A 13,606-nucleotide genomic window follows, 5' to 3' on the forward strand; every position below is an offset into this window, starting at 1 on the left:
AACAGCAAGACTTTACAGACATAGGAAGTCATAATGGTTCACCTGCTTCTAATCCTTTGAGCTATTAGATCACAAATACTTCTATTTACTTCTACTTCCTTTCACCCTTCTTAATTCCAGGATTTCACCAGGAAAACAGAAATACACTTAAAAGCCAGGTACTGCATTAAAAGTAATTTACTTCTTTGGAATGTTTCCATCATGAGTGCAAGACTATATGATACTGTAATTAACTCTAGGTGACATTTATCAGAGTAGTATCAGAGAGGAAATATTACTTGCAGAAATAGAATTAGAGAACTTAAGAAAAACAACCAGAAAGATCTTCTTTTGTTAAGATATTTTAAGCTACAACTAAATCTGGAAAACTGTGGTGATAAAAAAAATGGATAATGTTTTACTCAGTATGGCAGCTCCTTTTTGTTACTTAGAATAATTTTGCCTTATTTTAGTTATGTAAATAAACATAATTTTAAAAATTAGCATTCCAGAGCCAACATATTCACAGGAAGGAAAACTATATTCTAACATCAACAAAAGATTGACTACAGAGCACTTATAGAGCTAGATTTCCCCTCAGTTATTCCACTGCAATCCTACTGAAGACAATAAGGGTGTGTAGACAGGGGAAAAAAGAAAAGAACCATGATTATGGAGTCTTTATTGTGCATAAATCATATCCTGATTACACAAAAAAAAAAAAAAAAAGAAAGAAAAATAACTTCACTACCATATGCCAGATATATTCTGAAGGCTAGCAAGCCCAATTTCAATTCAAATTGAACTTTAATCAAAAAGGCATGGAAATAACTGCATATTATATTGAAGCTGAAACTTTTCTAAATAATTATATATCAACAAACTTTTCAGACAATTATTCACTGAATAATGCACAAAGGATATGAATTTCAAAAGTAAAAAATGTCACTGTAAATATGAAATTCTGATTGAGAAATTTGCATTTTGTTTGTGCTAGAATATGTGGCCATTTTTATTTCAGAAAAGAATATTATTACTTTCCATTTAGAGACAGCACTTCCTTTTACTTTAGTATATGGAAGAACAATGTAAATATTAACAAGATGAGCCTTCCAAATAAATGCCCCAACTTTGCCTTGATCTCACTGAAAACTTGAGAAATTTGGCAGTTCGCCTGAAGACTTCAGCACATTCAGAAGATCAAGCCTTAGGTATCATGAGACCCTTGGGCTCATGACAGGGAATGATGTTCATCTGGGAATGAAACCGTTCTGCAATTCTACAAATGCTCTGAAACTTCAGAGTTATTTCCCCATTTTGCACTGGGATAAAACAAGGACAATGTGAAGTTTTAGCTTGTAGGAAATGACTTGAAGAAAGAGAACACTCATCCCAGACTCTACACTGATGACTAAGTCATTGGCTTTTTGGCCAAATCAAGCCAAATAGTGGTCTGAGACCAAAGCACCATATTTTGTTAATATCATGCTGTTTCCTCACTACCTCATGTTTCTTTTTTTTTTTTTTTTTGTCTCATTTTGACCAGAAGTTAATACTGAACTGAAAAACAAACAAAAAAAATGTCTCCTCTCCAACACAGTGAAATACACATGAAGATCATCTCACCTATCCCTGAAACAGGAATACTTTTATAATATAAGATGTGACAATTTCCAGCCTTATTTCTGGCCATAGGCTGATTTGATGTTGATGTCGATGAGGGAATAAAAAACTGCAGTTGTCCATAGTATGGGAAAATCTCTAAAACTCAACCACAATTGTTCTTTCAAAAATATATATGTTCCTCAGTTTTGGAAAGAAAAGAAGAAGAATGCATTATACTAATGAAAGGAAGAAATTTGGAAATTGCAAAATAGCCACTACACTGATAAACAATGAAGTAAAATCCCACACATTCATATATATAAAATAATTTACATTCAGCAAACACAAAAACTGGTCAAGTTCAGTTTCACATCCTGCCTAACATTCACAGCAAGGATAAACATTTGATTATACATTTATAAGACCTGTCTGGAAACCAGACTTTGAAGAGATAAGGTGTAAGTATTTTCAATGGAAGGTGCTTATTTCCTGTAATTGAAAAGGAAAAAAAGGAATTATCTAATTTACTTCCTTTACTTTTTTATCTTTTACTTCTTTTATTTCTATTCCATATACTAACAGGCCATGTAAGTAAAGGGTAATGTTTCTCATACTAACCTTAAGAAAAAAAAAATCTAGAGTTTCTTGACAGGAATAATGTTTTAGCACTGATATTTTAAAAAAATATCAACTGTATAATACAATAAACACAAAATATAAAAACTATGTTAATTAAATTACCTGGCTTGTGGCAAACCATAGCTGGTTCCTACTCCAACACGTGGTAAGCTGTACACAACTTTTTTCACTGTTGCTTGGTCAGGAAAATTAAACATAACAGAAGCTAAATGAAGAAAGAAAAATATGTACCAGTAAAACGTTTGCAGAAATCTGTTTCTTCACCTGCATATATTTTTTAAATGCTCAGGTTTTTATTTGGGGAGAGAAGTCAGTTCCACTTTTATCCTCCTGGGGATCCAAGGTACAACAGAAATTCATGACATCCTTCCCACCTATGTATAATTAGCTGGTTAACATTTTAGCATTAAGTCTCCCATTTTGCAGAAGACCTGAGTGTTATTTACTTCAGAGGAACAACACTTTACCCATAAAATTTCTTATCAGGCTGAGACGGTGTTCATTAGCTGGCATGGCATTTGTTCTTCTAACTAGTCAGGAACTAAAACCTGCCCTAAAACAGTCAGGAACAAAGAATTGTTTAATTCTCTCTCCAGCTGAAATCAAAACTTACATCAGAGATCCTGAGGGTAAAAGACCACTATACACCTCATCAGCCAGTGAACTGTGATTCAGAGTAGCACATACAGAAAACCGAGTGGATCCATTTATTGCTCTGTTTTTTTATTAATAAATATTTTATTAATAAATTAATATATATTTTATTAATAAATAAAACACAAAATAACAACTAGCACAATTTTATGCAACAAATACAAACGATGACCTACTTCTGTTTGCCATAAACACTTCCAAAGCTGTGTTCTGGAGAAGATAACGTCTTGAAAAAACAGCTCGAATCTCGCTGAACATCCATTTTCCATGAAGGCCTTCAGTATAGGCGAGGACCTTTAAAGAAAGTGAAGGTGAGAGTTATTACAGGAATTTTTTGACAAAATATTGTTTAAGAACAGAGGAAATTTTACTCATCAATCAAGTTAATCATGTCCCTTTAACACTTAAAAACAGTGACTTGAAATGAACTTGAATATTTTTAAGAAATGCAAAAAAAGGAGGACCTTACTGTAACTGACACTCCTAAAATCTATTTCTCATATGTCACATCAAATTATTATTTTCATTATTTTAATATCCTATAATTATTATTATATATTATAATTTTTTTCCCTCAGAAACACCAAAAATTCAAACTCTACAAACAAGTACAAGGAAACAGACATACTTGTAATTATGCTTAGCTGTGCGCATGACACAGCTGTCAGTTATCTATCAGATACCACATTTACTTCTGAGGGCTGCCTTGTGAAAAGAACAACCAAAATAATATACCTTGCTATTCACATCCACTTCAGGGTCATAAATTACAAGTCCGCCCATTCTATTAATAAGTACAAAAATTAGCAAAACCAGTATGTCACCATAATAATTTTTCTGAAGTTAGATACATCAAATATCCCAAACCATGACAAAACTTAACAATTTTAATTTTGCATTTTAAAATTATTGAGTAAATATTTTAAAATAAAATAGGTAAAAATTAGCACTGCTTTTTCTGTTTTAAATTTTCTCAATTGAGTGTATTAATATAAGATTAGATATTCATATAAAATAATATTTTTTCACTTTTCTTTCAGTGTTCCAGATGTTCAAAAAATAGACAAAAAAGACACAATTTAATTAGACATAATTTTTATTAACTTGTCTCATCTGTATCATACACTGTAGAACAATTCTTTTCCAATCATTTTCATCAACTGGCAAGTTCCCGTCAGCTCCGCACCTCTGCTCAGGTGGGCTCTGCCATGGCATTCCTAGGAGGAGTCACTTGTTTGGAATGGGGATCCTCACCACACCCATCTGCATTTCCCAGGCTCTGTAGACTGTGCCTTTACCTAGGGTGCAGCCACTGAGAGAACTGCAGCCTCCGTGAAACAAAGAAATATCATGAACACTTTCCGTAAAGGAACATTTCAGACTGAGGAGACTGAATTTCTCTGCTCTCCATTAAGTACACAAAAACTGTCGTACACCAGCTTGCAGTGCTTTACTCACTCGTCTGAGGTCTTTACTTTCCCTAAGCATGACCTGCCCCAGCTCCTGAACAGGAAAATGTTAGGGAGGCCATATGCTGCTGCTGTCAGTGATCCTTCATGCTTGAGGAAATGGGAATTGTATTTCTTCAATCTTCTCACTGATGCGGCTTCAAGTTAGTAACATGTCTCCATACATGAAAAAGCTAATTTCAGTTTTTCTCATAACCACAATGAGTCTGTTTCAGAGAAGATGTTAATAACGGCAACAAAAAAGTGCTTCAGCACACGGAAAAGCATTCAGATGTTAGTTCTGCCCTCAAATAGAGACCGGTTAGAGGAACACAGCCTTCCTTCTATGCTGTTTACATGAGAGTAAGTTACAGACAGAACTCAGACCAACATTGTGGCTGATGATACTGTTTCATTCACCTCAGCTTTCCACACCAGTTAAACACAGCTTGGAGGAAGAGAAGGAGCTTGATTCTTTGGAGGTCACCCAGACACATACAAAAGACTATGGGCTCCCTCCATTCACTCAAAGGTCAGCTGTGGAATGCTACCTCATACACTAAATTGTTGCAATAGTTAAAATTCTGCACCTTATATTTCCTTTGAACTCTGATAGATCTTGTGACACTTTTGTCTGTGAGCTTTCTAGTATCAGGTAACTTTTCCTTGTGTTGGTAATTACAGACTGGATCCGCTTACTGCTTAGCCTTCTCTTTGATAAGCTAAATAAACCAAACTTTCCTTGATTTTCTTTCATTGAGATCAGATGCTCGGATACCACTGGTATCACGTATGTGAAATTCAGGTGGATAAGAACAATGTGTCTGAAGATTTAAGCCCTCTCTTTCTTTAAATGTATTCTGCTGCTATCTGATACATATTTTTTGTAAATACACAGGTTTTTAAATTAAAGAGAAGAAAGTCAGAGGAAACTGGACACGTATAAAAAGCTAAAATATGAGAACAGTCTCTCAGAGGGAGAAGTTTGACAAGTATACAGCTGCGACCAGATCTACAGCAGCCAGCAAATTTGCCAAATAATTAGCTTCTTGACAAAGTGTCATACTTCAGGAAACCACTTTTTGTATCAAAAATGTTTCTAGTTGTTTTTTTGTAAAGAGAAATGTTTACTACTAACTATATTCTATATAGTAACATATTAGAGGATTCACAATGATATATTTATGATGTATTCATATAAACCACAGCATAGTTATTATAGATCAACACTAAAACACATTGCATACCAATCATACACTGCTTGCCTTTTACTTCCTCCTCTTTTTTAATTAAGTATAAAGCAATTGCAGCAACACAGAGGTACATTCAACCCACTACTAACTGAATGGCATATGATAGCACTCCAGTAAAACAGTAGAATGGAATAGGAAACCAGAGGAAATAAAGGAGTCTATAATTCAATTAATGTCCTCAATTACACTCTTCTTAACTGTCTATTAGTCCTACAAATATCAGATTATCTTGCCATTATCAAATTATCTGAATTATTTCAGTATTTCTGTTGTAACATTTTCCTGTCCAAGATATACTGCCCATTTTTGCCATCCTCCATAACATTCATCTTACACCATTTTATTGTGATGCATTAAACCTCCCATTATTAGATATCTACAATTTACAGCAGATACTGACATTGTAGCAGGATTCTTTCTTATTGCTGTTATAACAGCCAATTCAAAGTAATTTTATTTTTCTGAATTTGAACCCTTTAAAAGGCTTATATACCTTTTTTTTTCTTCTTCTTCCAGAATGATTTTTAGCTTTTGACTTTCTCGTACAACATGAATGAAGTCCTATCTATTTTACATATTTTACAGACTGTATGTATTGTATCTTCCATTATTCATAAAAACATTATTCATAAAACCATTTCACTATGCTAATACACTGAAATTATGTTACTACGTTACCTGAAAGAAATATTTCCATGAGTTTCAACACTTGGTTGTTTATACTTAAATTCAGTATTTTGATAGTTTTATGAGTTTTCCTCCAAAAACATTTGCGAAGGCTTCCTGCCTAGGCATGTTTTAATAGTTGAAAAATCGTGAGTAAGCCCAGAATTCTAGATACATCTTAGATAAGCTGTTTTTATTAAAATAAAAACAACCAGCCAATATCTGCATTTGAACTAAGCACACTTCAATTTTAGTATCAACTGCAGTCGTTTGGTTAAAACTCATTTCTCCTTGTAAACCCTTTTCACTTTGGGAATATGTGCATGTTTTAAAGACACCAATTTGCTAGAACTGATTGCAGCAAGATGAAACTCTCACCTAACAAGGGAATAAGATGTCTCTAAAACTCAAGATTCTGTACTATGGAAATACATCTGTTGGTGAGATTTATTTAGATTAGGTTAGTAAAACAGCATGAGATGCAGATGGAAAGCTCTAGAGAAGAGAAACAGAATCATTACCCAAGTGCTTTCCTATTTGGATCAGATATGAAGGCTCCATTATTTAATTTTATTTCTGATGTAATCAAGCTCTTTTTTTTTTCTCCTTTCAATTAAGAGTCAATACATTTTTAATCATAAAAATTCTTCAGCAGATATTAAATTATTGATAATGAATTGTTAATTAACAGCTGGAATTCTACACTAACCAGAAGACCTGAAATACTAGCATCCATTTTGCTTGAAACCCTGGAAGATTATCTCCACAAAAGGAACACTAAAGTACTGAGGCTCATTTTTGCTGTTTTATACTATTTTTTGTGTCTCATAGCACCAGACACACCATGCAAAAGGATATTCTGGCCCTTTTATTTCGACTATTGTATCTGGAACTGAAGTAATCACAAAATCAGGTGCTACAAAGAAAGCAAGGAAAACAGCCTGTACAATCCTCTCTATTGTCACTAACTTTTCGCTAAGAATGATCAGTTTTGCTGTCTGTTGCAAAGAATTTTTACATATTTCCTTCTTTCAAAATAGCTCTTTGGGGTAATTCATTAATGACTGTGTATGTGAATTGAATCCACTGCTTTCAGTGAAAGTTCATCATTTGTCTCTTGAAACCACATTTCTAATTCAGGATGTTTTAATTCTAACCTGATTTCTCAATGAAAGTGTTGATTGATACTTGTAATATTTTTCAAGCTTTGTTTATATCTAGTGCAAAATGCGTGTATCATTAACATGTAATATACTTGTCTTTTTGTGGGTTTGTTTGATGAGCAGTGAAAAAAGCATGAAAAAACTTTTCCTAATATCTAATCTGAATTTCCCTTGTCTCAGCTTAAGGACATTTCCTCTGGCCCTCTTACTGCAGGCACGGTAGAAGAGACTGACCCACACCTCACTGCACCCTCCTTTCAGGGAGTTGTAGAGAGTGGTGAGATTCCCCCTGAGCCTCTTTTTCTCCAGGCTAAACACCCCCAGCTCCCTCAGCTATTTCCCACAAGAAATATTCTCTAGTCCTTTCACAAGCCCTGGTGCCCTTCGCTGAACATGTTCCATGGTGGAGAAAACACGGAGGACTTCCCACAAAAATGAAGTACAGTGTTTGGTTATTTCATCAGAGTGCCATCTACAGCCAGCCACAGAAGTGTGGTTATGCACCTGGCCCAGGTTCAAAATAGGCATTTAGAAAATAGCTTGGCATCACTGTATGCTTTTAGAGGTCAGAATTGCATGAAATTGATTACTGAAAATCATTCCGTCCTGTCAGGGATTTGGATTTCCCTTTTTCAAGAGCTGTCTAGAATTGCAATTTGCAGCAAGGAAAATGTGAAATTCTGAATGCAGGTCCTCATGGGTTAAGACAAATGGCTTCTATGAACACACAGAAAACTTTATTTTTCAGAACAATCTAACAACACAGAGTTAATCATGGGTACATGGCAGACTGCATGATTGCTTCATGTACTCTAAATACAGATTGAGATGACAGACATTGATGGCATGGAATCCCACTCCAAGGGTTTATGAAATACCACACTGAGTAAGTATTTTATAATTTCAAAATATTTGATGAAGTACTGAGTATATGATCAACTTTTAGATTTAGCAGGAAAAATAAGTGTACACAAGGGATATATCATGTCAAGATAGACAAGTGTAAAAAGAAGTTATATTTATTAAGAAAGTTCAAAATGAGGTAAGTTCAAATAATGAAACACCTTGTATTTTGCTTTCTAAAAATAGAATCAGAGAATGTAAATAAACAGAAAGGACAATTCAAATGAATTTAATATGTTTTTCATTGACTTCTTACTACTTTTTATATGTTTAGGCAACTTTAAGAACATCTTCTTGGCTCCAGTTCCCATAATCATATTAAATACTTCTAAAATCTCACCAAAATACTGTTATCACTTTCTCTTTGCACATTTTGGTCTAGTAAAATGTTCTCACTTTCTCTCTACATTAAACTCTCTTTTCCCCTTCTTTATAACATGCTTCTGTGTAAAATGTTTCGTTATTTGTAAGCCTTAAAAGCTTTCCTTCAAGTAGCTCTTGTAATGTTATGCTGTGCAGGATGAGCTGAGTACTATGTGCCATTATAATTTCTCAACTCACATCAATTTTAAAATATTTTTTAGGACCTTTTTTTTAAAATAAATATTGGCACTCCTGTTTCATTTTTCTCCTCCTCTTCAGGGATCTAAAAAATGCAGATATTATTTTTGTGGTTTTGGACTTTATTTCCTTGCCAAATATTCTCAGCTTATACTTCTATTTCCAATGTTTTTATAAGTTTTCAAGAGGCCCCTTGTCTTGAAACATGAGGTTCTGTTCATCCAAACCTTTTCTAAATTTGATTTCTCTGGTCAGCATACCCAGTTCGTTATCCATTAAAACAATGCCCACTCAGCTTAAAGAAACAGATGCTCTTATTCCCACATTCATTTGCAATCATCTGCAAAATTATTTGAAGTTCGTCCACTTGAAGGCCATTTTCCTCTTTTCATAAGCAAAATGGTTTTGCACATTATGTTTTTGTGTTTTTGGCAAGGAATGGAAAGGATATTGGGATTTTTTTGAGGAGTAGTTGCAGCAAAGTAATTAGAGCAAAAAACCAAAACCCTACTCCAATATCTCATATATTCTAAATGGACCATGTCTAACACTGCATTTGTGAAACACCAGTGCATAGTTTTAAATATAAAGATGAGTGCAAAGAAAATTCTGAATAATAATTATTTTATCATAAATTTTGATCTCTGTGCCTTTGCACAGCTTTCTTTCTATGCAAAATAAAAACAGATTGTCAATTTAGGCAACTCCTGAAATGCCAGCTAAAGACTGATATCCTTGGGAAGAACAGCATCACGATGATGTAGAAGATTTAGATATTATCACCTTAGAAAAGGTAGGCAGAGGTCTTTTTTAGGCTCTACTTTCAAACACATTCAGCAATTATTGTTTTAAGCAGAGGCTCCACTGATTTAAGAACTTTAAAGCCACAAATAAAGCTGATGGTGCTGGCTGGGGCCATCACCATCCTGTGGAGAAGCAGAAGGCAAATATATTCTACTTCCACATAAAGCCATATTAGAGCACAGCCCAACTCAAAATACAGAGGTTGAAGAAACAAATAATGGGACAAAATCTCTCAAGTAGTTCTGGTAGCCATAGGATTGAAGCAGATCATGTCAGTTACCTCACAAGTCTTAAATGATTTTTTGTTGACTTTGGCAACAATGGGATGTCAGACTCAAATCTAGTGAGAAATGTTAACAGAACTATGTTTCCATTCTAACTCTACATTTCATGCTCAAAGATCAATCCAGACTGGGGAGTGGTGATCTCAGACTCAAATTGCTCTGAGCAATTCTGCCCCAGCAGTGAAATGCAATCAAATTAATTAAATTAGAACCACACAAATTACAGTTTAGTGGGCATGCCAAAAAAGACATAAAATTGATATGATCTGAGCAAAACCAGACTTTTTTTTAAGGAGTAAAAATAGAGAGTTTCTTTTTCTCTTAAATGGTCCATTCTCCTCAACAAAAGTAAGGCAATTGAAAGAAAGGACATTTAATATCTAAAAATTCAGGGAGAGCACAGTATTACAAAATGCTTGTAAGTTGAAACCAAAGCAGGATATTTATTCAATAAATAGTTATTTGACAAAAAATGCAGCTTTATTAAACTTGTATTATTGGTGGATTTCACAGAATTTGTGAGAGTTTTAGCTGAGAAAAGATGCAGAAGAAGCAAAAAAACATAGGAATAGCTTGAGGAATAAAGAATGTATGGTATGCCTAAATATGTGATGTATTCTTTCCCAAGAATAAAGCCATCATAAAATTTTCTGGGTGTTTTGATTCATTGTTTATTTTCCCCAGAACTTGCATATATTTATTCAAAAGTGCAATGCAATAAAAAAAATGCATAAATACTCAAAGGTACCATATCACAAATTCTTAACATTACAATAACTGAAGGCATTATAACTGGTCTTAGAAAATGTGTAAATATTGGGTTTTGTTAAACACTACCCATTTCCTACCAAATGAAGGTAGAAAGACAGCGTCATGTCTCTCTTTTTACAGACATGAACTTAATGTCATACAGGAGATATGTGGAAGCATCTCGTATTTTAACAGTTTCACATCTGATTTATTCAGTGTAGAATGCACATGATTTAAGATCGATAAAAGTCAACAGAATACAATTTTTTTCTTCTACAAGGCTTAATTTTTCTGTGTTCCTAATATCTCTTCCTATATAAGATTGATCAAAAGCCAGTAAAATTTTGTTTTCAATGTCATATACAAAAGCTTTCTCATTAGCCCTAATATTTAGGAATATAATCAGAGCACATTCTACTCCTGAAATTTTAGCAATAGGTTTCAAATTAATTTTTTATATGCAAAAAAGAAATATATTCATTTTTTCAGTGATATATATTGTACAACTACAACATCCTCACAGTTCCCCAAAATTTCTGCAACAGTTTGTAACAGTCAAGCAAAATCCTCAAGAAATTCAAAATTCTACGGCTCAAAGAATCACAGAATCACCGAGGCTGGAAGAGACCATAGTGGGTCTGATCCAGCCTGGGTCATCACAAAGCACATGGCACAGGATTGCATCCGGACACAGCTGTGCCACGAAGGGTGGGTATGGAGTACCAGTGACTCCTGGAAATCAGTTTTCTTGGAGTCTGAGTTTAGAGTAACTCTATGTTATGTCAGTTTCTAAGACCCCCAAAGTACAATTACACAGCCTGTGAATAATGGTGAACATACATCAAAGTATCTTCATCTTCATAATATATTGCAATACCAACCGATCCTTTATTTATCCACCTAAAAAGTGCTTAAGATGAGTTTGTTTTGCACTTCTGGAAAGCACTGGGAAAAACATAATCCACAGCTCCAATAGCAACCAAAATTCTGCTGTACTTTTCATTATTGTATACAGAATGTTATATAATATTACTAAGTCTGTGCAAGGAAAGAATAGCAAAGTTTCTTCTGAGAATTTTAACTTGGAGTGTTTGCAAATTGTCTGCTGTTACTCAATAATAATTTAATTAGTTTACACTTTATACTTATTTTGCTTTACTATTACAGGAAAGTATTTATGCATTCCATACTTGCTTTAGAGAATATATTTTTATCAGATATCATAACTAAGCACTGGTAAATAACTCCACATATATAAAAACTAAAAATACTGAAATGTATCAAATGTAAGCTGAGTATATAAACTCCATAAATTAATTTTATATTTATTTCAATAAATGGAATCAGATTTACACTTTTATTTTTTTATGTGCATTCTGTATATTTTATGCCTCCTTTCCCATACCTAACCATCAACTTTTTTAATTTCAACAAATTAAATGTCAAATTTATAGATAATTAAAATATTTGGCAGGGTCTAATTCTACTCAAAAAATCTTTGTGAAAACTAGGAAGAATATTAAGAATAACTACTCAGCTGGCTACTAAAAGTGGATTCTGGGGAACACATTCAGTCTTCCAATGTCTGCACAAAGCAGATTTGATATACAGTTCCCTCCTCTTTGGATTTCTAGCCAAATGGAATGCAAACCTGCATGTCATAAATTTGGGCATACTCACAGGCTTTCCTGTGGTGAACTCCAGGTTCCCAGTATGAAATTACTGCAACACCTGTCAGCATGTAGAGGTACTTTCTATGAATGTGCCTCAGTTTTTATCCACTACAAGCTGCTCCGACACAGAAGGTATTTAAATGTTATGGACTTCTGGGTACTATGTGACTATGAAAAAGTGAGCCAATCCCAGTCAAAAAGGGTTCTCTCATATAACCTCAATTAATTGCTTAACTTTTATTTAATTAAAAAATAATAAAATGGGATTCAACTCAAGCTTCAGAAAGAGATTAGATATTTCCATTTTTTTAATTGATTAAAACAGCCAACTATTCAAATTCTCCTATTAAACTAGATTCTTACCTTTTTTTCTTTTTTTGGGTGGGGAACACGCTAATTACTTTAGAAGAAAATAAACCTTATCAGCTTGTATAGCTTGTACTGTGATTGGTTCTATTTCTACTGCCATTAAGTCTGGATTTAATGCATATCACATTTCTTTTAAAGAATACAAGCACCCCATGTAACAATCTATCTTGAACACACGCAACTTCCCAAGATGCATCCTTTTCTTGCAACTGAGTATCCCAAATGCCATTGCTTGAAGCAGAAGCTGAGAGTACTGAGGTTGTCCAGGAAGTGATCTCAGCATCTCACAAATTTGTTTCACTTTCACTGAAAGCCAAGGAAGACAGATATAAAGAGAAATGAAAAAAAAAAAAAAAAAAAAAAAAAAAAAAAAAAAAAAAAAAACAACCCATCTGGTTAGCACTGTGACATCCAATATGTGTAATGCTTTCAGATCATTACTGGTTTTAACTGTTTCATAATCTAACCATGTAGATTTTTGAAGTACTGCACCAAAGCCTGACAATACCATTGGAAAACTCTAGCAGCTTCCAAAACTCCCAAAATAACATAAACAGCTTATGTTTCTGGCAGCACCAGACAGCAATGTATTTAACAGCATAGATTGCTGGTAATGATACTATTTTCTCATGTAGATGGCATGTTTCTGGCACTATAAACCCCTTAACCTTTCTTGTAATTGGCTTATTGAGAGTCCCAAGGTTGTTTTTTGTGCCATTGGGCTGATCACCATGGAAATGAACACTTATTGCTGTTTCACTGTAGCGCTCTATTTTTCTTCCAAGCCCTCCACAAGCATTCTCCCTGCTCTCCCGGGAAGGCAGCGTTAGGATTTTGAAGCAGCAACAAGGCAGA

At 34.0% G+C, this 13,606-nt stretch overlaps 1 protein-coding gene across 4 annotated transcripts in view; it reads right to left on the reverse strand.

Moving 5' to 3' along the window:
• Nucleotides 1-13,606, reverse strand: part of NBEA (neurobeachin) — a 448,146-nt gene that overhangs the window by 94,962 nt on the left and 339,578 nt on the right. For all 4 annotated transcript variants that reach the window (XM_041487283.1, XM_041487285.1, XM_041487282.1 and 1 more), the window contains 2 exons: nucleotides 3,054-3,171; nucleotides 2,326-2,428 (listed from right to left, as the gene is read on the reverse strand). In XM_041487283.1, the coding sequence (XP_041343217.1) occupies nucleotides 2,326-2,428; nucleotides 3,054-3,171 (221 nt within the window). The remainder of the gene's footprint in view (nucleotides 1-2,325; nucleotides 2,429-3,053; nucleotides 3,172-13,606) is intronic.

This window comes from Pyrgilauda ruficollis, unplaced genomic scaffold, assembly GCF_017590135.1.
Source record: "Pyrgilauda ruficollis isolate IOZ18807 unplaced genomic scaffold, ASM1759013v1 scaffold8, whole genome shotgun sequence".
NCBI lineage: Eukaryota > Metazoa > Chordata > Aves > Passeriformes > Passeridae > Pyrgilauda > Pyrgilauda ruficollis.